A 25,973-nucleotide genomic window follows, 5' to 3' on the forward strand; every position below is an offset into this window, starting at 1 on the left:
GAAGTGTTTTTTAACGCTTTCGCGGGTCGCGGCCTGGTCCGGCGGCCGGAGCCGGGGCCTCGATTTTGGAGCGGCAGCAGACGCGCGGCTCCTCGGAGCTCCGGAATGCGGGAGGGGACTGGGATCCCCCTCTGAATCCCTTCCCTGCATACATCCCAGCCTCCAGCTTCACTCGGGCTGGGTCAGACGGACGCCCGCAGCCCACAGGCAGGACAGAGGGCTGCCAGCAGCGCTGATACAGAGCCCATAGGACGCAGGCAGAGCCGGCTGGAAGCGCTCTGCCCCCCCCTCCTGAGCTGGGACTCTGTGGACCCCCCAGATACACTGTGAGTACCCCCCCTGGGGGAGTTGGCCTTTACCACACAGCTACCAGGGCGGGCTGGGACCTCCAGGGAGCCCTCAATCCCCCTCTGACCGCCATCTTACCCCCTCACACGCTGCTCCCATCAGGGCTGACATCCCCATAGCTATCACAGCTTCTGACATAAAGCCTCCCCCCCCAGCCTCTCCCTTGGGAGTTCCTGCTGTACCCCCAGGCCTGAACCCAGAGGTCCACACCCGACATCCCCCTACTCTGCTCAGCCGGCCTGGCAGTGTGGACCCGCACTACCCCACATCTGCCCATACCCCTGGAAATACCTCCAGAGACACATTGCGGCTCCAGCTGCCCAGCGGGCCTCCTGCCACCCAGCCATACACTTGTATTGGTGCCACAACCCCCAGTAGGTGCGGGGAATCCGCAAAAGCCCCTTCTCTACCTGCTTAAATGTGAGCGCCCTGCATGCATGGCCGCCACTCTCTAACGTATAGAGTCTAGCTACCTCCATGCTACTGTAACTCGGAGTTGTGACCCCCTCGGTACCACACCTTATCTCTCCCCCGCTTCTTCGCACTTGTGTCGCTAATATGCCCTCCAAGAAAGCCAAGGACGTTGGGCCGGTGAGGATCTCCATGTCCTCCAGGAGATCCTCCCAGATCCCAGTACCCCATACTAGCCCCCAGAAGCAGCTGCCATCTAATTGAAGAGCTGGCTCCCATGTCAGCAGTGGCGGGCATTGATGCTAACTCGAACGAACCGGTAACGGTGAAGTCCCTATGCCAGGTTTTCTCCGCATTCCAGGCGGAGATAGCCAAGAACCTCAAGTTGGCCATACGGGAGGTCAAAACAGAGCTGGTGTCGATAGGCGACAGAACAGACCAAGATGGAGGAACTAGTTGCATCCCACAATGATCTTATATCCTCCTACGACCAGCAGCAACAGGAGATCATCCAGTTCAAATCCAAGTTGGCGGATTTAGAGGACAGGTCCAGATGGAATAACATAAAAATTAGAGGCATCCCCGACTCCGTAGCTAACCCTGAGCTCGAAGACTATGCCATCTCCATGTTCCGTAAACTCCTCCCCGCCATTGATCCCAAAGAGCTGCTGATCGACCGCATCCACCGCCTCCCCAGACCGAAGATGATCTCTGCCGACCTACCCAGAGACACCCTCCTCAGAGTCCACTTCTTTACGGTGAAAGAGCAACTGTTGAGAGCGGCCCGTGAACGCAGAAACACAGATATCCTGGATGGCCTACAATTATTTCAGGACTTCTCCCCCGCGACCTTGGCCAACAGGAGAGCATTTGCCCCCATCACTACGGCCCTGCGCTCTCATGATATCCGGTACCGCTGGGGGTTCCCAGTCAAGTTAATAATATACCATGATGACGCTACCTTCAACGTATCCTCCCTGGATGCGGGGATCAAACTCCTACTCGAGTGGGACATATCGGTCAAGGACCCCCAAGAACCGAGACGCCCGCAGTCCCTGCGCCAGGACTGGACCGACACCTGAACATCTGCCACTCGCTGAATCTGTTTATATTTGATGTTTCGTGGACGACTCAGCTATCCCTCCTGCTTCTCTCCCTGATGGGATGAGGACTTAGCGATGAGTATATCTCTCTTGTTTACTTAGCAAAGCAGGTCGATGGACGCCCGGTCCAATAGCTGCAATGTCGCTATCACTGGTTAATACTGTGTTATTGTTCTGATTGTTGTTTTATAGCCTTTTTTAGACAGGTTAACTATATATAGTCTGTTGTTAACCCCTCCAGGTTCGTTTAAACTTGATATATGGTTTGTTTGCATTATCTCCCTTTGACTAGCAATTCCATAGTATGCTAGACTCCCCCCCACTATGTCTTTTCACAGCTGTGCATACATTAGTGGCGGCCCTGCTCTCTCCCCCCCTGTCGAGAGCCTGGCCACCCCCCTCTACTCCACAAACTACTGCACGAGTTCCCCCCTGTTCCTCTCCCCTGCAGTAGTCATGCGGGTCCAACGTATTGGACCCTTTTGTTTTTTCTGTCCCTTTCTCATCCTTCTCTTCTCCCCCCTTTCTGTCCCTACCCTCCCCCCCACCTCCCCGCCCCCTCCCCCCCTCAACCTGGATGGCAAAACCGTCGCCACCGCACACCCCACAACCGAGTACCCCTACCATTGTTACTGGTTGGTTCCCTACCGCCCCCCTTAAACTCTATAAATGCCTTAATTCTTAACACTTAATGTTAAAGGCCTGAACTCCCCCAACAAGCACAGGCTTGCTCTTTCGTATTTCCACAAACAAAGAGCAGACGTGGTCGCGCTCCAGGAAACACACTTTGCTGCCGCCAAACCCCCTACCTTTAGAGACTCCAACTACCCTGTGGCCTTCTATGCCAATGGCCCGGCTAAACGTAATGGGGTGGCAGTTCTGTTTTAAAAAAAAAAACATTTGTCCTACAGTCCCAATTCTCAGACAAGAATGGCAGGTACCTGCTGTTAACAGGCCTCCTTGAAGACAGACTGACCACAATTGTTTGCATTTATGCCCCCAACTCTAATCAGATCCCTTTCCTGCATAAATTGCTCTCCCAGGTTAAAGATTCAGCTAAGGGCTCCTTGATACTATGAGGCCAATTTTAAATCTAACCCTAGACCCCCTGCTAGATAAGTCCCGATGCCCCACAGGTCGCCAATCCACCTCCACCAGTGCGTCCCTCGCATTCCGCAACCTCCTACTAGAATTCGACCTATATGACACCTGGAGGACCACCTACCCCTCGGGACATGAATACACGTTTTATTCACCCGTACACAACACGTACTCCAGGATAGACTTCATCCTTTGTGACAAATGGGCCCTCCAGCACACTACGAGCGTCGATGTCCTCCCAATCACCTGGTCTGATCATGCCCCCATGGTGTGGCAATGGGATTTCCAACCGTCCAAAATCCCCCCTAGACCCTGGCGACTTTTCCCACACCTACTAACAGACTCCTCAGCTAAGGATACCATCCTTAAATCAATTCAATCCTACATGTCCAATAACGCACCACAAGACACCTCGGTGACCACTCGCTGGTGTGCCTTTAAATCGGTTACCAGGGGGGCGGCCATACAGGCGGGTGCTACTCTCAAACGGAGAGCTATTGCAACCCAGAAAACCCTAGAAACTAAACTATCCGCTCTGGAATCCCAAAACAAAACAACCCTGTCCGCCCTTTTGAAAAAGGAGTTGGCCGAGGTGCGGGGCCAACTGCAAAAACTTCTCTTGGCCCGCACTCAAGCCACTGTAAATAGACTACGCCATAAATTCTATCTTTCTAGCAACAGATCAGGCAGAATGCTCTCCCGTAAATTACGCGCCCAACAAGCAAGAAATAGGATAAAATGCATAATTTCTCCTAACAAAGTGAAGTTCAGTAACCCCAAAGATATAGCTAATCAATTCGCAGAGTACTACTCCAAGCTTTATAACTTATCCTCAGATCCCTCCACGCCTCAACCCTCCAGTGACACTATCTCTGACTTTCTCCATGGCCTGCAGCTCCCCTCCCTTACCCCGACACAGCTAGAGTCCCTAAATGTCCCATGGACAGATTCAGAGGTCCAGGCGGCCATCAAATCCCTGCCCCGCAACAAAGCACCGGGACCAGATGGGTTTATTAATGAATTCTACATCACATTTAAAGACCTTTTGTCCCCCCACCTAACGAACCTGTTTAACGACCTGTCCTCCTCAGGTCAAGCTGTCCCAGAGCTCCTGGAAGCCCGCATAGTCACCATCCCAAAGCCAGGTAAAAACTCAGCCTTCTGCCAGAACTACAGACCTATCGCACTATTAAACACCGATATCAAGCTATTCGCCAAACTGATGGCGCATCGTATCAACCAATTCCTACAGTACCCCAATTGGTGCACCCGGACCAGACGGGGTTTGTCCCTGGACGACAGGCCTCAGACAACACCAGACGAGTGTTCGACCTAGTCGACTCTCTCTCGGCGTGACAGGACCTCCTCCTCCTATCCCTAGATGCTGAAAAAGCTTTTGATAGATTGAATTGGAAGTATATGGAGGAGGTCTTGTCACGCTTTGGTTTTGGCGGTCGGATTCTCACCTCGATCCTATCGCTGTATAGCTCCCCGTCAGCCCGGGTGTTCACCAACGGTTTTGTGTCTGATCCGTTTAATATATCTAACGGCACCAGACAGGGCTGCCCACTATCCCCACTAATCTTTGTCCTCTCCATAGAACCCTTAGCTTTCTCCATTCGACGGGACCCAAACAACCCTTGCTTGCGCACAGGCCCCATTACCCACAAACTTAGTCTGTTCGCAAATGACGTCCTCCTTTTCGTGACAGACCCCATTGCTACCCTCCCCTTTCTCCATTCAACACTATCTTCCTTTAGTGCTGCCTCATACTATAAACTCAACACCACCAAAACAGACGCCCTCCCGATAAACCTCACTGGCTCACTACCCTTGTTGAAAGCTGCATACAAATTTAACTGGCAAACTCAGTCGATAAAATACCTAGGCATCCATATTACACCCCTCATGGCAAATGTTTTCGACGCCAACCTGTCCCCCCTCCTAGCTTCCCTTGCCGCCCTCTCCAAATCCCGGCTGTCGTTTGAAATCTCCTGGTTGGGACGTATGGCGGCTTTTAAGATGTCGCTACTCCCTAAACTAATGTACTTGTTCCGCACCATCCCATATGTTTTCCCTAAAAAGTCTTTGCAACTAGCCACTACCATTCTGACTAAATATGTCTGGGCAGAGAAACCCCCTGCGATGGCCCGTTCGAAGATGTCGATCCCCAAAGCTTTCGGAGGACTAGACCTCCCTGACCTATTTCACTACCATTCTGCATGTCTGTTGGCCCCAATTAAGCATTACAATGATCTTGGTGCCCCTAGAACTTGGGTGACTGTCGAGCAGACCTTCTCCCCCCAGATACCGCTTTCAGATCTCCTCAAACTCCCAAAGCATGCCAGACCCTCCCTTCCAAACCTACTTCCATCTACTAAAGCATCCCTCCACGTATGGGACCAACTTATTACTATGCTCCTCCCTCCTAATTCCCATGCCCCCAACCTCCGATTGACGACGTGGGGGGCATGCAGGATCACCTCGCTAGGCGATGTCCTGCATGCCCAATCCTTGGTCCCTTTCTCCTCCCTCCAACAGCAATACTCGCTTCCCGAATCGGAACTATATCACTATATGCAACTTGCACATTGGTGGAGGACCCACTTCCATAGCTACTCCATCCATACTCCAAATGCCCTCTCCCAGACAGCACTCTCTAGACCTAACATGGTACACTCCAAAGGAGACATCTCATTTTGGTACAGGATCCTGGTGACCCCCCCTGTCCTTGCCAAGACCTCGGCCCATAGAAAGTGGGAGGCGGACTTAGGAAGCCCACTGTCCCCTGCCCAGTGGCAAAAGATTTTCTTAACCGCCTACACAATGTCTCGATGCCTGAACCACACTGAGATGCACATCAAACTTATTAACAGACTCTACTTAACCCCCGACCGCCTCCACACTTTCTGGCCTTCATGCTCTAACCAGTGCTGGAGGCAGTGTGGCTCTGTGGGCACTATATATCACATCTTTTGGTCCCAAAACTCCAGGAGTACTGGAAGGGGGTCTTCAACCTGATTTCTACGGTCCTCCAGATCGATATCACCCCCTCTCCGAGCATCACCTTGCTCCATGTATACCCCCAGGATGTTCCAACACAGAAAACATATGTCCTTGGACATATCCTCATTGCTGCACGTGCTAACCTGGCTCAGCAATGGAAACAACCCTCGCCCCCAGCCCTCCTCAAGGTTAGCCTGAAGATCAACCACCATTACCATATGGAAACCAACACCCTGCCTACCTCACCCAACCCTTCCCCCTCTCACTCCTGCTGGTCTCCTTGGTTCAAGTACATCGCAGACGAGGAAGGAGCCAAACTTCTCCCCTCCGGAGCCACCCAAGATTTACCACAGTTCGGCCTAGTTGAATCTCCAGATGCCTCCCCCCCCCCCCCCCCTCAAGCCCAATGCTACAGTCCAGCTCCCTCCACCCAGTATGAATGTGAGGTCCACTGAACCGATGCGTTAGACAAAACTGTCTGTTGGATAACCACTGTTGGTGGGATTATCATACCCCACCTAATTTTTGCATTGTTTATACCTATGTTGCTTTATTTGGTCACTCTGCGCAGTGATGTGTTATGGGTTATTTATCAATCTGTATATCTGCTTCCGCTTGCTATCCATGTCCCTCCCCCCCCACTTTCTGATTGTTGTCCCCCCCCTTTTCTTCTTTTTTGTACCCCATAGTTGGGCGCCCACTACAGTTAGTACGCTCATACCCCCACTATCCATGTCCACGTGGAGTTAATTTTATATAGTGTGGTGAGCGCAGCGAGCCACCGAGCCCGAAGCGTGGTGAGCGTCACCAATACTGACTAGAAAGGGAAAAGGACATGCAGTTTGCACTAGCATGTACTTTCAAGGGGCAGCAGTAGTGCGCAGCACAATAATAAACTATGTGTTTTCAATAATAACATTTTTATTAAAACATTATATATAAAAAATATATATCACATATATAAGAAGTGCACTTCATAAATTTTACATAGCATAAGACATAACAAGACACACAACAAACAACATACAGAGGCTGGTCAGTTCACAATAACTGGTATGAGTCTAGGTTATTATTTCTAATTAGAAGCATCAATTGGTTTGACTCATATGCAAGGCATTTATATTTACCAGTCCCGGTTTATATTTACCAGTTACCACCAATACTGACTGGCTCAATAAATTGGTTGAACAGGTTGATATCTACAACAAATATATAAACGTGACAAACTCAGTACGGTACAGAGGGACTACGAGGAGTCAAAGAACAAAGAACACAAGGAAGAAAAATTAGACATTGTATGTAAACCTTTCAAGCCATGAGTAATCGAATGCTGAAATGGCTGTACTCAGCAAAGGGATCAGATACCTTTGATGAATTCAAATGGAAAGTTGTCATATCGTTTCAACAGGCAGTGGTGCTTGAAAGAATACTTCGGTAAACATCAGAAAGCTCCATCTATATTCTTGCCTGCATCAAACCCAGATCTTTGTTTGACCCCCCTCAAGTAATAGCTTCCTGAGAGCGTTCTCATACACCCTTGAACACAAAACCAATAATATCACACCTCCACCAGGATCTGCTATCCCCAACCTCACCAATACAGACAGAGACACTCTCCAGCAATTCACAGAGTGTATGGTAATGCATAGGACTGTGATCAAGTTGACAAACAGAGGAAAGACACACTCTCCCTGCATTGTTTCCACTGATGCCTTATGAACTTGGACTTAATTGACTATTGGACTATTCCTTTGTATTGAATTTTGGTAATGAACTTACTGCCGCATTTAGGTCTTAGATTCTTATAGCCTTGTGTATGTCACCATGTAACGCAATTATGGCTAACTCATTTGCTATTTCTCAGTATCCTAACATTGACCCACAGTGTCCCCTTGTAGTTTATACTGCTCTCGCTCACCCAGACGCCCCATAGCTATGATGTTGCAGCAGCGTTTGGGCTTAGCATGTTTTCTGATTTGCCTGTTTAGAATCCCGGGGTACTCCTGGCTCTGTACAACATTCTGCTTGAGATTGACATACACTGAGAATGGCTATTCCATTTTCCGACCTGTTAGATGATATGTGCCACTGTCAGGCAGGCACTGACATTTGGACCTGATTTTACCTTGTGGGTGATTCACGTTGGCTCGGTAAGCACTGAAATATCACCCCGCGGAACTCCTACCCCCACTGCCGCCGGATCCCCTCAGTACGATGTTCAGGGAAGTTTTCGGTAATACATCCCCTCGCGTGCCTCCACTAGCAGAATAAATCATTAGGGTGATACCATCGAATGATTTGTCCTGCCTTCAGAAATAAAAGTTGAAACTGACTTTTATTTACTTCGGTGTCCACCGAAGATGGGGCGGGCGCTGGAGCCCAGGGACGTCAGCCACCCGCCCCTGGCAGGCATTGGCCAGCCTGCGTTCCCATGGGAACACCTACCATTTTCTTGGAGAAACCCATAAAACGCTAGGAGTTCCCATGTGCGAGCTCCAATTCCAACTCCGACCCTCCCTCCAAATGGCCCGGCGAGTATTTAACTCGCCAAAGCCATTCGTTGCCATGGTCTGCAAATGTGCAAATATGCGCTTGCGCAGACCCCCCAACATTGGAACGGGGTCGAAATAGGCCCCTTCCAAGTGTTACGGAATTAGCCCCCTTATTTGCACCTTATTTAGATCGTTGTTTACATTACTATACCGAGTACCTTTGTTTTTATGCCTCTGCTCATATATCTATATATATTTTATACACATACAGATGTATAATGTAATGTCATATTAAATTATTTTATTTTATTTATAGCAAAAACAAGAAAAACACTTCTGGCTTAGATTTTTCCATCCTCTCTGCTCACACTGCAATGTCACAATGTGCCCACTGGCTCCCCACGGCCGACCCCAGTGGCGTAACTATAGCACCGCAGTCCCCGCGACCACGGGGGGGGTCGCTATGCATGTGCGGGCGCAGGGGGCTGCAGTGCTATAGTTACACCCCGCCGCAACAACCCCCGCAAACCCCCCCATCCCCAGTCTTTACCTGTGTTCAGTACGTACGCGCTGGTCCCGGCTCCCTTCTTCTGCTATGAGGACCAACACAAAATGTCCGCCCCCATTTAGCAGACAGTTCTCTGAAACTGTCTGCTGTATGGGGGCGGACATTTTGTGGTGGTCCTCATAGCAGAAGAAGGGAGCCGGGACCAGCGCGTACGTACTGAACACAGGTAAAGACTGGGGATGGGGGGATTTGCGGGGGTTGGTGCGGCATGCGGTGGGCGAAGGGGCGGGTGGGTGGCTGGGCGCCCTCCCTTTAACAGCGGGGGGGGGGGCGCCCAAAATGTAGTTACGCCGCTGGCCGACCCTTCTTGTCAGATGTGCAGGAAGTCACTTTAAGGGAGACTCTGCACAGATGCAGGTATTACAGTGTCACTGGATGTGGATGGCTGCCAGCATCAGAGGCACAGCCAGGACAGTGTGACAGCTGTTCATGCCTGTTGCCCTTTGAGAGGGTGCCTCTTACTTACTTACCCACTGTGCTTCCCACTTATTCCTGCTTTGGTAATGCCCATTACACATTACGCCACATAATCCGTATTGTCCATTACACATCAGGGGCGGGATGCTATATAGCAGAAATGCGGTAAAAACCCCGTTTTCGGGGTTTCTACCGCATTTCTATATGCTATATGGCGCCTCCGCAGTGTCAGCGCTGCGGAGGGAATCGCCAGCTAAAGCTGGCGAATCCCTGCAGAAGCCTATGGGCTTCTTACCGCAGCGCTGTTTGAGGGATCCGTCACGGATCCCTCCCAGCGTGCCCTGCGGCCGGCGCCGGGGTCTGCGCATGCGCAGATGGACTCCCGGGTCACAGACCCGGAAGTCCAGTGCCGGCACCGCATCGCAAGGGACAGCTCTTACCGCAAGAGCTGTCCCTTGCATGAATAACGGCATATGTTATAGCATATGCCGTTATTAAAAATGCGATGTCCGGCGAAGGGGGGCCGCGGATGTTATAACATCCCGCCCTATGCCACACACACCGTAATGTCCGTTACACATTATGACCCACACCATAATGCCCATTAGCCATTATGGCACACACCATATTGCCCATGCCACACACCATAATGCTTAATTCACCTGTATGCCACACCATAATGCCCATTGCAGATTATGCCACACACCGTAATGCTTCCGGGTAATGATACACAAGCAATGGCGTAATTATAAATTTTGCACCCCCCATTTCAGTGCCACTTACACGCATAATGAGACCTGAAGTGTCGGTTACACATATACTGCTGCCCTGCAGTGCTGCTTACATACATAATGCTCCCAGTGATGCTGCATATACATATGCAGTGTAGTGCATATGTAGTGCTGCTTACACACATAATACCCCCACTAGTGCCGCTTACAAAAATAATGCCCCTTGTAGTGCTTCTTACACACATAAAGCCCCCATTAGTGCCGATAAAACACACAATGCCCCCTGAAGTGCTGCTCACCTACATGTTTGTTGCCATTGGCTTTCTTGGTTATTGCTAGGGGTTTCTTGCCAGGGTGGGTTACATTCTCGTTGCCAAGGGGGTTACATACTCATTGCCAGGGCTGTTTACATGATTGTTGACAGGGGGGGGGGGGTTTGATGACAGGCTTGTTGACAGGGGGCAGTTACATGCTTGTTGCTAGGACAAATTTTTGATTTGTTTTGCATTGTGCTATATATTCAAAAACACTACCTTGAGTACATTAGTGTCCTATGCATAGAAGATATAGTTAGTATGTTTTAATAAGACACGTTTTCATTAAGTTCAACTTTGCAGACATTCTAATTGTGTTAATTCAGTGGGAGGTACACTAAAACCTCTAGAGTGACAGGTGCCAAGTTACCCTCACAGGGGGAAACATACCTTTCTGACCTTGGATCAATCATTCATACAGTATAATGTTGTTTACTGATTAAAGCTAGAAGCCTCAGAACCCTTTACAGTTATTCTATGTCATCAAAGAGGTAACCAAAGCTGTATCCTGTCTCTTATACAAAAACAATGCTATACAATGGCACATGCAAGCCAAGCACAAAGGTTATGTGTCCATGTCGACTGTGTCGACATTCGGGACAAAAAAAGTGAAAACCCCACGTCAACATTTTTACTGCCGAACTTCCCAATGTTGACCTAATGCATGTGTTGACCTAATGACTCTGTCCACCTAAGGCCACGTCGACCATTTCAGTGTGTCGACCTAAGGCCTGTCGACCTTCAGTGGTGACGTAATGCATGTTGACCTTCCTGTGTGTGGACCTTATGATCCACACCCTGTTGTTATCCCTGGTTTCATGCATCTCACTAGGGGAATTAAATGTGTATAATTACTAAGTAAATAATGACTGTCCTCTCTGTTCCCTGCAGGTCTGGTTCCAGAATCGCCGGGCGAAGTGGAGAAAAACTGAGAGGGGCAGTTTTGAGCAGGATGGATCCAAAGAAGCTGCAGCTGAGGTAACATCTCCCACCAGAAACATTAGTTCCCCTTCTACAGGAGAACCTGCCAGGGGCAAAAAGGAAAACGTGGATGCACAGCAGAGGTAAGGGGATTTAAATGGCAATAAAAAGGCTTGTGTGGCCTGGTCTTTCATAATGCATACTTGCCTACCTAACCCTCTCCATGAGGGATAAAATGCTCTGTTCCTGGGCTTCCCTGGTAATGTAAGATTGCCATCACCTGTGGTGAGCTACAGGTAATTGATAAGCGAGGGCGTTTCACAACAGGTGCTGACAATCATACATTACCAGGGAAGTCCAGGAGCAGAGCATTTTCTCCCTCATGGAGAGGGTCAGGTAGGCAACTATGCATAATGTATGATTTCATTTTATTGTACACTTGCCTACCTGACCCTCTCCATGAGGGAGAAAAACCTCTGTTCCTGGGCTTCCCTGGTTATGTATGATTGCCATCACTTAGTTAATTGATAAGAAAGGTGTTTCACCACAGGTGATGGCAATCATACATTACCAGAGAAGTCCAGGAACAGCATTACCAGGAAAGTCCAGAAACAGAGCATTTTCTCCCTCATGGAGAGGGTCAGGTAGGCAAGTATGTTTTATTGGCATATGGCTTGTTTAATGGTGTGTACACACGGTACTTTTTGCCTTCTGATGTTGACGATATAGTCAACATCGGATCGGAATCGGATGCAGATTGCAAGGGTTTTAACCCTTGCGATCCCGTCCCGATCCGATTCCGATGCGCGTTCACGTATCGCAAGGCAGAAAGTCTTGTCTGCCTTGATTATATAGTGCAGATCTGCACTATATAGTCAGACTTGTATGCAAATCGGATGTGCCTTCAGAGACTATCCACGATCCGTGTGTACACACCATTAGTCATCCCTTTAAAAGTCTAATAGTCTGCAAGAGTCTTGTGTTGGTTTTGCCTTTTAAATCATTCCAGCTTTGGAATGGTTTGAGCTGCTTTATTTTTACACTGCAATATAGATATCAGTTTTCAAGTACAATCTTACTCTCTCTGCACATGTTTTTGTCCATTAGAGAGAAAATTTGCTTTTGCGAGTAAACCAGAGCGAGAATATCTACACACAGTTTATTGCTGTGAAATAATCGACATGAGTGAAAGTCAAATTTGGAAATTCTATATAGTGAACCATAATTAAAATAGTGAATGTTCCTTTATTGAGCCATATGCCTTTACTCCTACAGAGCTCCTATATGTGCATACCTCCCAACCAGTGGCGTAACTACTAATTCTGCTCCCCCCTGCCGAAAATGCAGGGGGGCGCCCCCGCTAGGTTTAACAACAAACGGCCGTTACCTTACCCAGTGGAGGGGAGCCGGGGTGTGCGGAGGGGAGCCGGGGTGAGGGGTGGATGAGATGTTACCTCCTGTTGCATCTGCGCCTGGTCCCCGCTCTCCCGTCTACTGCTGCTAATACAAAGTGACACTTGGAAAATGGCTGCCTACAAAAAGCAGACGAAAAACTGTCTGCAGTATGGGGGCAGCCATTTTCCGAGTGTCACTATTTGTATTAGCAGCGCTGCAGCAGCAGTAGCCGGGACTCGGGAGAGCTGGGACCCGGCACAGGCGCTGGCGGCAGAAGGCAGTGAGTAATGTCCTGCAGCCCCCCAGGCACCCACACCCGCTCAGCGCCTCCCCGCCACCGCAGGGGCTGCAGGACGATAGTTACGCCACTGCTCCCAACTGTCCCATTTTCTACGGGAACATCACGGTTTTCAGGGACGTTCCCGCTTCCCTCCTGGGGCCGGCAGTGTCCTACGATGGGAAGGAGAGGGGGGGGGGCAGTTGGGTGTCCCCCCTGTCATTGACTGAGAAGCGCTAAATAGACACTGTGTTTATTCCCGCAGCCAGAGGGGCTGCGGGCGTGGCTAGAATCTCACAGAACCTCTGGGCCATGCCCCCACAGCGTCAACACGGGGGCATGGCCTCACAGAATGACGTGAATTATAGACCATGCCCAATTTTTGGTAGTCCACGCCCCCTAATTTACTTCAGCAAGTGCATAAGTTGTGAGGTATGTATGTGACAAGTGATAGCCTATCTATTTTCTTTCCATGTTATACATAGGTGTTTATCCCATGACAGAACAGTGGCTACAGCAACCTCATTCTTTCCATCTTGTTTGCCTGGAGCTCTCTTAAACACTGCTAGCTATGCACAAGCTCTGTCACATGTAGCCTCTCTGAAAGGTAAGAACTTTACTCACAATACTATATATATATATATATATATATGTACAGAAATAATTATGTGGATTAACACTCTATAATGGCTATTTTAAGAACTTCTGCAAAATGAATGATAAAATCATTGCACTAGATATATACTGCATAACCATAGACTAGAACCATTACTAAGAGTAGCAGAGAAACAGCTTTGTGTGTTACTTTTCTTTCCTTTCTTATCTGCCAGTTGTGCTAATCCTCCATTTGTGCAGTTTGAAGCATGGAAGATGACAGGCCTGGGACAAAACAATGGTCCCAATACACTGCCAGACCTGAACTTGGCTACTATTAGCGGAATCATTTACTTGCTGACATTGTGTAAAATAGCTCTTAACACACAAACAGCATTTCACCCAACTGTCCCTCTTTCTGCGGGAACGTCGCAGTTTTTGGGGTTGTCCCACCCAGGCCCGCCTGTGTCCCGCAGCGCGGTGGGCAGTTGGGAGTCCCCCCAGCCTGAAGGGAATAGACGCTGTGTGCATCCTCACAGCATTTATTCAGAGCTGCAGAGGGGTAAAAAACAGGGTCATGGCCTTAGGAAGCATCATCCCATTAGGCCACGCCCGTTCCCATAGACCACGCTCCCTTTTTGGGCACTCCGCGCGAGCATCCCGCTTACCAAGCCCCAGATATTGGGAGGTATGAAACAGTAACATGGGGTAAATTTACTAAGATGTGAGTTCAATACAACTCATTTATTTTCTTTATATGATCTAATAGACACAAGATGGGAGTTCTATTGAAGATGGGGTGTTGCCCATAATAACCAATCAGATTCCACATCTTATTTATTTAGCATCTTCTAGAAGATAATAACATTTGATTGCATGATATGGGCAACATCCGATCTTCAATAGAACACCCATCTTAGTGAATGTACCTAATTGTGTCCAGGGCCGGCGCCACCACTAGGCAGGACTAGGCATTTGCCTAGGGCGCCGGCCACTGGAGGGAGGTAATGAGCCGCCGAGGAGAGGTACCATAGAGGTACCATAGAAAGCTGGGAGCGGGGAGCAGGTAAGACAGAGGGCTTCCCTCTTCCCCCACCCCCAAACCCGCCTGTGAATCAACGCTGCCCCCCCCCTGGTTGCAGGGGCTGCGGCAGCAGTATTGCCCGCACCCCCCCCACAGTGCGCCCCCACGCTGTAGTATCTCCCGCAACCACCCCCCCGGAGCGCGAGTGCCCGCCGCAGTATCGCCCACAGAACACCCCCCCCCCCCCCGAAGCACGTCTGTGTGGGGGGTGCATCGGCGGCTCGCGGAGGATTTGCCTGGGGCAGGGGGGGGAGGCTTGCACCGGCCCTGATTGTGTCTATTAGATCAGATAAAGAAAATAGATGAGTTGTTGTATTGATCTTTAGACTGGAACAGAAAACAAACCCAGAAAAATCAATCAGGAAACTGCCCAAGGAAGCCATCGTAACATTATATGGACTGATACATAGTACACATCGAAGACAAATGACACGTTTCTAGACTGAAAGAAATGAATGTATTACTATACACAAAACACTAATATTTCTGTATAAGTGTCAGAAATCTGCACTTGTGTTCCTGGCAGCGACTCTGGTGGGCCAGTGGAGGGCGCTGGAAACTGGAAAGTAGGTGATTTAACTTAACGTGAGTTCATGCATAATTGGATGGGAGATGGAAGTACTGGAACACACTACCCAGAACAGAGATACAGGGTCTAACTCACCAGTGGTCTTTGCCAGGGGCAAGGGGCTTTGCTGTGCCCGACGAGCAGGTCGCGGCCCTCTGCCTGGGTCTCCCTGGGATTACTTTGGTACTCTGGTACAGATAGCCACTGGGCATGAGAATTCAGACCTTCGATGGAGAAACCCATGATATCACTGGAAAGTGTAAAATTCAGCTAGGTGTGTGAGTGTCGGATTGGGAACCGATAGTAGCAGGGTCAGTCTGGGATCCGATGGTAGCAGGAGCAGGCTGAGAACTAATGATAGCTTTATCCTGCGCAGGGTATTTCTGGACTGAGCTCAGAAGTGAAGCATGTTGGTGATGGTAATAGAAGCTCGCAGTCCAGCAGCCAATCAGGAGCGGACACCAATACCACCAATGCTGCTTCTGATTGGCTGCTGGCCGCGAGCTCCTGTCTCATAGTCCATCGGGAGTATTGATGATATCGATGGACCTGCTGCTTTGCTTAGACAGTGACTATATAGCCGGGCAGCACACAGCTCTTTCTGCCTGGCTGTCATTTCTTTTAATTGTGTGCATCCGGTGTCACTCCACCTTGGCAACAAGCAGTTCCCTCCGCCTTGGCAACAAGCAATTCCCTCCCCACCCCCCCCTTGGCAATGAGAAATTTCACTCCCTTCTGGTAATGAGCGACCCCCTTGGCAATGAGCAATCCCCCCCCCCCCCGCAATGAGCAAATTCACTCCCCCTTTACAATAAGCATTTAACTCCCCCTTGGCTATGAACAATGCACTCCCTCTTGGCAACAAGCATGTATTTCCCCTTAGCAACTTGGCAACGAGCATGAAGCCCCCTTGGCATTGAGCATGAAGCCCCTGGCATCGAGCATAAAGCCCCTGACATCAAGCAAGAACCCCCTAGCAATGAGCATAGGGTAAGCTGCACTTATGCGTCAAATATGTAATGGGCATTAAGGTTTGGTATATAGTATGCAATGGGCATCATGATGTGTGGCACAATGTGTAATGGGCATTACGGCGTGTGGCTTTATTTGTAATGGATATTACGGAGTTTGCTAAAATGTGTAATGGGCATTACAGTGTGTAATACCACACCCCTTTTGTGATGACATGCCTCCTTTCCATGTGACCACGCCCCCTTTTGGCCTCACAGCTCAGCCGCGCAAAGGTCCAACCTGTTTCAGTATTTGGATCTGGGCCACCCATTACCATATTTCTAGATTTACCTATGTCTTATCTGGAAATGATGCACTTATCCGAGGTACAGTATCGCATACAGCCTTGCATGCAATACCTTGGCAACTGTCCGCCACAAGGATACATCGCATGCGTCTTTAGCAGATTATGAATTGTATGCGAATGCCAGCAAGTGCTGGCAGATCTGATAAATCTTATGTGCAGCACTTGCGATCTTGGAAATCCGATGCGCATGGGACCTATAGCTTGAAGTTATTTCCTGCAAAGGCAAGGTTGCGAAATTATGAAAATTTAGCTTTGTAGTAGGTGCATATTATGCGCAATCCTGTCAAGAGAGACTGTTTTACACAATTCAAATCATAACATGTTTGACAATCATGCCTTTAAATATTTTACTAAAATTAGGACAATGGGGCATATACACGGGTATTTAAGCACCATTTCTAAGCGATCTGACTAGGTCTTTTAGAAATGAAGCACCAATTGCTCCATGTGTATGCCCCATAGCGACGGTAAAACGAGGTCCTGTGCGTCGCCAACACTCGTAGAGTGCACTGTCTATCCTGCTAGATATCAGCAAAACACTGCTCAGCAGAGATCCCACAGCACAGATTGTGGCTGCATCACTTGTGTGCTGCAGTGGCGGAACTCACGGAGGCAATGGAGTCATCTGCCGCCGGGCGCCAGCCTTAAAGGGGGCACCGGCTCCATTGCCCCCCGAAGTTCCGATCAGAGGTGCTGCCCGGCGGTACCCTTACTTTATGCAGCGGTGCCCCCCCCCCCAGCCCCCTTCCTTCTCCCTGTCACCTGGTTGGCTGCCACTGTACTTTTCTGCAGCCAGCCAACAGTGACAAGGAGTCGGCTGGGAGAATCTGCACTCCGCTGCCAGCAGGAGGCTCTCAGGGAGCAGTAGTGACCTGGAGGCCGGGACGCAGAAGCTGCCAAGGAATCCGCAGGTGCTCGCCCGTCAGGGAGCGTGAGCTGTCTGGGGAGCAGGAGGCCAGGTCCGCAGCACCTCCCTTCCGAGGCTCACCCACACCGCCGCTGGTAAGGAGTCAGGTCACCGAGGCTGATGGAGGGAGGAGAGAAGCGCCGCTGCCGGTCCCAGCTGAGAAGGTTACAGAGGCTTAGCGCCTGATAAGCGCTCCAGGCTGGTTTCCTGCCACCACTACTGCTGCTAGACACGGCCCAGCTCCTGGCCTATCCTGCAGGACGGCGGGCATACAAGAAGAAGCTGTCTTTACCTCTGTGGAGGCACTGCTGCTGCTGCTTGGAACGTAGACCTATGTGCTTGGCACTGTGAGTACCCCTCAGAAGCCTTACTAACTAATCACCATCTCTAATGCAGCCTATCTAACTCTATAAACCCTCCACCCCATCCCCCACAGCCTAACTATAAGCCACTCCTCAGCTTACCTATACAACCCCACCGCCTAACTATAGACCCCCCACCCCCGCAGCCTAACTATAAACCCCCCACAGCTTATCTATACCATACCTCCCAACTTCTGTCCGGAGGAAATAGGGACAGCCGCGCGAGCGCCCGAAAAGGGGGCGGGGCATATGCAAATGAGGGCGCGGCTTATGCTAATTAGCCGCAACCTCATTTTCATACGAGAATAGACGCTGTGCGCATGCGCACAGCGTCTATTCTACTAGATTGGGGGGTCTCCCAACTGCCACCCCCCGCAGCGGGACAATGCCTGCCGCGGGTGGGACAGCGGGACAGGACCCGAAAATCGGGACTGTCCCTCTAAAATCGTGACAGTTGGGAGGTATGCTATACACCCCACAGCCTACCTATGCACCCCGGCAGCCTAACTATACACCCCCCCCACAGCCTACCTATACCCCCTCATCCTCGCAGCCTCACTATACACCCCCCACCCCTGCAGCTTAACTGTACATCCCCCACCCCGCAGCCTACCTATACACCCCCCATCCCCACAGCATAACTATACACCCCCCACCTCCACAGCCTAACTATACACCCCCACCTCTGCAGCCTACCTATACATCCCCCACCCCACAGCCCCCCATCCCCACAGCCTACTTATACACCCCCCACCCCTGCAGCCTAACTATACACCCCCCACTCCTGCAGCCTACCTATACACCCCCCAACCATGCAGCCTAACTATTTACCCCCACCGATGCAGTGTAATTACACCCACCCCACCCCCACAGCCTAACTAACTATCCACCCCCTCCCCACAGCCCAACTATACACACCCCACCCCCGCAGCCTATCTCTAACCATACCCCCCTTAGCCTATCCTTAATTATACAGCCCCCCTGTAGCCTAACCCTAACTATACATCCCCTCCGCAGACCCATAACCCTAATCATACACAACCCACAGCCTGTAACCGTAATCATACATACACACACCCTTCAGCCTGCTTTTGGTGCACACTGTTCTCAAGTATGGGGCGGGGGGAGCATAGTTTTGCACCTGAGCCAACAACTCTCTGGTTCCACCACTGTCTCTATCTATTTATCTATGGGGGGGGGGACCAGCTTTTCCTTGCCTCCGGGCGACATGGAAGAACTTACGCCACTGGTGTGCTGCGATGTGTGCTTAGCGATCTCTGCTTATGCACCTCACTCAGTACAGAGGTGGCATTGCACCGTGTGCACGGGGCTTCAGTTGCAGGTTTACAGTAGACATTGTTAAATTTATGCAGTGTGCTAAATAAAAGAAATTGTACTTTATATTTGGTTAAAATTGAAAAAAGGTAAATTTTTAAGATGCAAACATTTTCCAGATGCTAATTTTTACAACCTAGTGGTGTGGTTTTATCCAGTGGCGTAACTATACATTTTGCCCCTTACTCATTAAGCCACACACCATAATGCCTCTTGCACTATGCACCGCACACCATAATGCCTCAATGGGCATAGAATGGGAATATAATCCATGTAGACATCTACAGCCAATCAGGGATGAGCAGCTTTCCCAACACTGAGGACAGAAAGATTCTTCAGTGCTTGGGGACTGAAACAACACACCCTGCACCCAGTTTCAATTATTTTCCCCTCCAGAAACCTTTGTCAGTGCTGCAGCCTTGGAAATCCCAATGTAAAATGGCCGCCATGCATGCGCAGTAGGAATGTCACCTGAACATGACAGGCGCCATGCTTCCGAGAAATTGTGCATGCGCACTAGACTGAATTTCAGAGACTATTGCACCATAGAGAAAGTCTGCACACGGTCCCCACATCTGTTAGTCACGCCCATCCTGCCTCAGTATGCTTTGTGGTTTTCTACCCCAGTCAGTGTCTTGGTGTGTTCTCATGGCGAGCACAGAATGATTTTGTGATTGTGTGGTTTGACGAAAGAGATTTCCTGCCATTACAATTACTTACTGCTAAAAGCATCAGGGGCCTGTGGATTGACTCAATCCAGTCACATCCTTTAATGGCCAGCAACATAACAACAATTAATAGCAGCCCGTTATTAATTGGGGAGCAGCAGGATCTATCATTGCTTAGCCTGGTTCTAAATGTGAACTGACTATTCAGAGGTATCTCAAGCAGTGCTTGGTATAAAAACTGCACCTTCATTTCTCTTTCTTTTTTTACATTCTTTCTTTCCTGACATTCGGAATCCTGGGCCATTTTCATTCCATTCGACAGCCGGAATTCAATGTTCTGGCTGTCGAGTGTCGAAGACTTAGGGAAAAATGGGCATGGATTGTTGAAAAACCCTGTGAATTTGACAATCTACGGCAGTTTTCGACGAAACAGGTCCAACTGTTTTAAAGTGGGATCTGTTTTGTCAGAAACTGTCTTCAATGCTGTCAGTAATGGCATTTAGGGGTGTATTCAATCAGCCAATGGAAATAGTGGCCAGGATTGAGTACCCCCCTAAATGTTTTCGCTTATGTTCATTGGAACATAAGTAAACGGTTAATTTTTATTTTGCAACAATGTAGAATACTAACATATAGTAAATATATATATTTCTGCAATATTATTCTGCTTCTGACACGATTTTGTAGACAACAAAGTTGGACTATGTCCCTTATTCAGGGCTGGTGCAAGGCACCGGAGCACCCCAGGCAAGTCGGGGTGGGGGGCGCCCCGGTGCCGGGGGGAGGGAGGGGGGGGTGGTACCTCTGTAAAAAAAATTGCTGCCCCGGCGTCCCTGCAGTGCTGGGGCGGTCAGGGGTGTCCGTGCCGTCATGTGTATAAAGCTGGCTGCGGCCGGCGGGGTCCCTGTAGTGAATAGCAAATAACTAGCGCTTCCCGCGCCGCCGCGCGCATAGCGCTAGTTATTTGCTATTCACTACAGGGACCCCGCCGGCCGCAGCCAGCTTTAAACACATGACGGCGCCGCAGGTATCCCTATGGCACGGACACCCCTGACCGCCCCAGCACTGCAGGGACGCCGGGGCAGCAATTTTTTTACACAGTTCGCTGGGTGTGAGGGGCGAACTGCCGCCCTCCAGTTGCCGGCGCCCTAGGCAAATGCCTAGAGCTGCCTAGTGGTGGCGCCGGCCCTGCCCTTATTCAGATCTCAGCTCATTACAAATTTGTTTGGAAAATGGGCAAAACCATGTGCGGGTGGGGCAGATGTAACATGTATAGAGAGAGTTAGGTTTGTGTGAGTTATTTTGTTTCTGTGCATGGTAAATACTGGCTGCATTATTTTTACACTGCAATTTAGATTTCAGTTTCAGCACACCCTACCCAAATTTAACTCTCTCTGCACAGGTTACATCTGCCCCACCCGCAGTGCACATGGTTTTGCCAATTTTCCAAACAAATTTGTAATGAGCTCAGATCTGAAAAAGGCCCTATTTCGGTAATTCATATTTGTATGCCAACTGTTTGGAGTTTGCGCAGGTATCAGACCCATTCTGCACACATGTAGCACACAGCCTCGTCAGTCGCAGCATGATTGACATAATGCAGCATTTGTGAATGGTCCAGAGCCTGCGTCATTGGATATAGATTTCTTGGGCCCTGCATAAGTTTCATCTGGCAGATACCTTAAAACATTGGAAATCCCGACTAATTGATTGTGAGGTTGATCTGAGGCTGAGTCCTCATATGTAGCACTCGGATCCTCACTAATGCAAAAAAACAGGAATTTCTCGCCAATAAAAGCCTCATGCTGATTTAGAATTTAAATGATAAAATGTGCAATTCCTTACAAATAGGAATCAGGTCTTACTGTATGTCTGTGTGCAAATACCAGCTGCAAAGGAATCTGATCTTTCTGCTTCGGACTAAACAGCAGATGTTCACAGCCCACATGCTTTGTGCATTTAGTAGCTGTGAGGTCAGCACTGAAAGTGGCCCTTGAGAGGTGGTGGAACTAATTTCCCTCTATCACTTAATACCAGCCATCCCCTCCACCCCCATTAGGTAGAGCCAGGGTTTTTTGGCACCCCCTGCAAACTATAATGTTTTTATGTTAAAAATAAATTACTATGCAGGGCCATAGGGGAGGTTGATATAGTTCTCACCAACCATTACAGGTGATGGAACTCGGTTCCACCCCGTCCCCCCCTGTCCACCCGTGTGAGATCAGTGGGATTAGTTCTGAAAAATTCTACCAGCAAATCTTTTTATTTCAGACAATATCTGGTTATGCTTACACCTTTATATGATTGCAGACCCTCTAATTTTACCCCTTAGACCAGGGCTGGGCAATTGCGGCCCTCCAGATGTTGAGGAACTACACATCCCAGGATGCTTTGCATTAGTTTTGCTATGTGGCCATGCTTAAACTGACCCAAGGCATGCTGGGATGTGTAGTTCCTAAACATCTGGAGGGCCGCAATTGGCCAGCCCTGCCTTAGACTATATGCAACATACTTTGCTCCCAAACGTCATACTTACTTTGCATTTACAGCTTTAATTTATTAGTTCTGTTCAGGTCACTGCAATATTTATGTGAGACATTTGATAGCAGAACATTTCGTATCGTTATAATGGATTTTATTGAAGGGCCTGTAATCAGTGGGGTAAATAGTACTTTGTGAGCCCCATGTCATGAGAGAGGGAGGGGTGGGGGGTGTCAGTGAGAGACAGAAAGTGAGAGATGTTGTGGAGGAGAGACAGGGAGTGTGTGAGAGAGAGAATGTGTCAGGTAGAGAGAGGGGGGAGAGAAATTGAGAGCCTGTCAGGGCGAAGAGAGAGCAGGGAAGAGATGAGATCGAGAGGGGGGGGGGGGGGGGGCATGGGGAAAGAGAGAGATAGAGCAAGGGGAGAGAGAAAAAGAGAGAAAAGGGGATGCTGAGAGTTCAAAAGAGAAAAGAGGTGTGGTAGAGAGGGGAATGAGAGCAAACGTCTGAACTTTGTACTCTATCAAGTTGGGTCATGTCAAACCAAGGCCCTTTGCTCTGCAGTCAGTAGCCCAGAGTCTCCCATGTGCTGAGTTCTGGGAATTTTTTTTATATATATAAATGTTGTAGAGGATTATTTTGTCTGGGCATTTGGGGTCCCCGAGACAGCCAGGCCCCATAGCAATTGCATCATTTGCACCCTCTGTAGTTATGCCACTGCCTAATATATTTTCATACAGTGTAACATCTCATCTAACATTTGCTCTTGTTTATCATTATTGGGTTACAGATCCATGTACTTGTTAAACTTTATCGGTGTTAAGCTATCTAAGTGCTGATGACCAAATCCCTTCTGCCCCATACACAAAACAGTTTCCCAGGCCATTTAGTTTAGGTCACTATTATTTGTTTGCTGTCTGAATCTTGCCCATCAATGCCAAGTGCTGCCAGCTAGCTGAGTGAAATGTGAATGCGTTATGTGTGGGTGAAGGAGGATGGTATTGAGGATGGCATAGTAGAGAGCATCAACACCTATGAGAGATTCAGACCTACTATAGAGGCAAAGAGAAGACATTGCCCGCAGCAGCCAATCAGCTTCTAGATATCAATTATCAAGTCATCTGTAAAGCGGCACCTAGAAACTGGTTGGTTGTATTGGGAAACTATTGATACACCTCAAATTAGTACCATTATTAATCTACACTAAAGCGCTGATTCAGACCAGCTCGTAACGGGCCGAATTCTGCCCCTTCCCCAATGTTTGGGGTTTGCGCATGTCCAAACCCCGGAAGTGAATGGCTTTGGCGAGTTTCACACTCGCCGGGCCTTTCGCTCAAGAGGGGGGCGGGTGGAAAGGAGGCTGGAGTAGGGGAACGCCAAGCATTTTATAGGTGTCCCCATAAAAACGCTGTCACATGACTTCAGCACCCATCCCCTATTCAGCGATCAGTGGCAGAAATAAAAGACAGTTTTCACTGACTTTTGTTACTGAAGGGGAGAAAAACAGTTTGATGGTCAGAGACCATCAAATGGTATCTCTCTACTTTGGCTGCATGCAAGGGGATCGTCTGGCGTCCGCCTGGCAGGGTGTCTTTATCAGGCCCTAAATTGCCCTGTGGTGGGGCTTCCGATTTGTTATTCTTTAGGCAAGAGAAAGAACATTGAGTTTAACTTTTTAGTGCATAAAGTTGTAATGCATGTTCTGTACAGTTGTAATCTAATTTAGACACTAATCATTGTTCTACAAGTGTCTCTCGTGCTACAGATTATAATTGTGTTTGTCTATAACATACAGCTATGGGCAGTAAATTGTTCCTTCATTGCATTTTCCTAAAATGATACATGGGTTCGTAAATGCTCTGCTAAATTTCCTTGTAACCCGTGGTTAATCACTTCTTTCAAACTCTTATGCTACAAATACACTTATGCGAAGTGCGATGTCCATCGAATCCGTTCGCATCTTGTGGTGCGTAAAGTGCCCTCTTTCAGCACCCGATGTCGCATGCAATCTTGAGATGTCACATCTGGGGCCTTATTTTGGTTCATTCTTTCTGACAAAATCCTTCTTAGATGGACAAAACCATGTGCACTGCAGGGGGGCAGATGTAACATGCAGAGAGAATTAGATTTGGGTGAGTAATTTTGTTTCTGTGCAGGGAAAATACTGACTGCTTTATTTTTACACTGCAATATAGATCTCACTTTGAAGTAAAACCCCACCCAAATCTAATTCTCTCTGCACATGTTACATCTGCCCCACCTGCAGTGCACATGGTTTTGCCCATCTAAGAAGGATTTTGTCAGAAAGAATGAACCAAAATAAGGCCCCTGGTGCTGGTAGATGGTGGCATTGTAGCGTAGCACTAGAAGTAGCGCTAGCAATCGTTGGTGGTTAGTGGTGGTGGCAGAATTGTTTAAAACACTGGGCAGCCCTCTGACCAGAGGCATGGCCAGTGTTTTAAGCAATTCTGCCGTCACCGCTGACCACCGCCGCCCGCTAGTGCTACGCTACTCCTCTGCCTGCCCTTTACCATGCCACCAGCGGTCCTTCCAGCACCCTCTCCCCAAACCCCATGCCGCCCATAAGATCTATCGACGCAATATTCATCGGCATGCCCAAGCATCATGTTGAATGGTCCCTTACAAATGCATACAATCATTCGCTATGTCGGCCACATGTGGTCGAAAACGAATGACTGCATGCAATATCTGACAAGTGTATGAGCAGCGTTAGTAGGATTACATTGTACAGTAGGATCACATTTCACATCAAGCCTCTGGAGATGCAGAAGTTAATCACTGTTGTGCCGGTGTCTGCGATGCATTGTTTAAAGCTTGTTTCCAATGTTCGATTTGTTAAATTGTTTGCCTGTATACAGGGCTTTGATCTGAGGTGGGGAGGTGAGATTTGGAGTAGTTGTACAGAGAAGGGGGTGGGAGTGGGGGTTGGGGGCTCTTCCTGTCAGACTCACAGAATTGATTCCCCCTCTCTCCACTACAGGGAGGTTGGATTATTACATTAAGTATTAATCTGTTCGGATGATCTCACCAAGCGATGCTCTGATTCAGCACTATATCTGCAGCTAATGGAAAGAAAACTCTTTCACTGCCAGGAGACCTGCAAAATCATGCAGGGCCGTAACAAAAACAGTTTACACATATAGACAACACTTCTCAAAAACGACAAACATAAGTTTCTGGAAGACATTACCAGTTTACAATCAAGTAATGACTCATCTCACTTCTTAATACATTATAAATAATATAAATAAGTAACGCTAAATTCATTTTAGAACTTGTCATTTTTGTTGATAAATATTCATTATTGAAATAATTTAGTTGTTTCAATTGCAGGATATGCATAACAAGCAAAACGTTTATATGAGTTATTGTGTCTGATGACAGTGCTGTATGCAGCATTATATGGTGAAATATCACTTATTAGCTCTTCTTCTTACAGTATTTGCTATGAGTGTAAATTAACTATGTTTGTCAATGAACTCATTATATAGATTATCTTCATAGTCGTCCAAATTAGGCTGTGGTGATTGTACAAAAGAAAGTAGCATAGA

General features: G+C 48.7%; 1 protein-coding gene across 2 annotated transcripts in view; it reads left to right on the forward strand.

Annotated features, from left to right (window-relative positions):
* DRGX (dorsal root ganglia homeobox) overlaps nucleotides 1-25,973 on the forward strand; it is a 52,754-nt gene that overhangs the window by 20,445 nt on the left and 6,336 nt on the right. For both annotated transcript variants that reach the window (XM_083145371.1, XM_083145372.1), the window contains 2 exons: nucleotides 11,383-11,555; nucleotides 13,570-13,691. In XM_083145371.1, the coding sequence (XP_083001497.1) occupies nucleotides 11,383-11,555; nucleotides 13,570-13,691 (295 nt within the window). The remainder of the gene's footprint in view (nucleotides 1-11,382; nucleotides 11,556-13,569; nucleotides 13,692-25,973) is intronic.

This window comes from Crinia signifera, chromosome 6, assembly GCF_055691185.1.
Source record: "Crinia signifera chromosome 6, ASM5569118v1, whole genome shotgun sequence".
NCBI classification, from domain to species: Eukaryota; Metazoa; Chordata; class Amphibia; order Anura; family Myobatrachidae; genus Crinia; species Crinia signifera.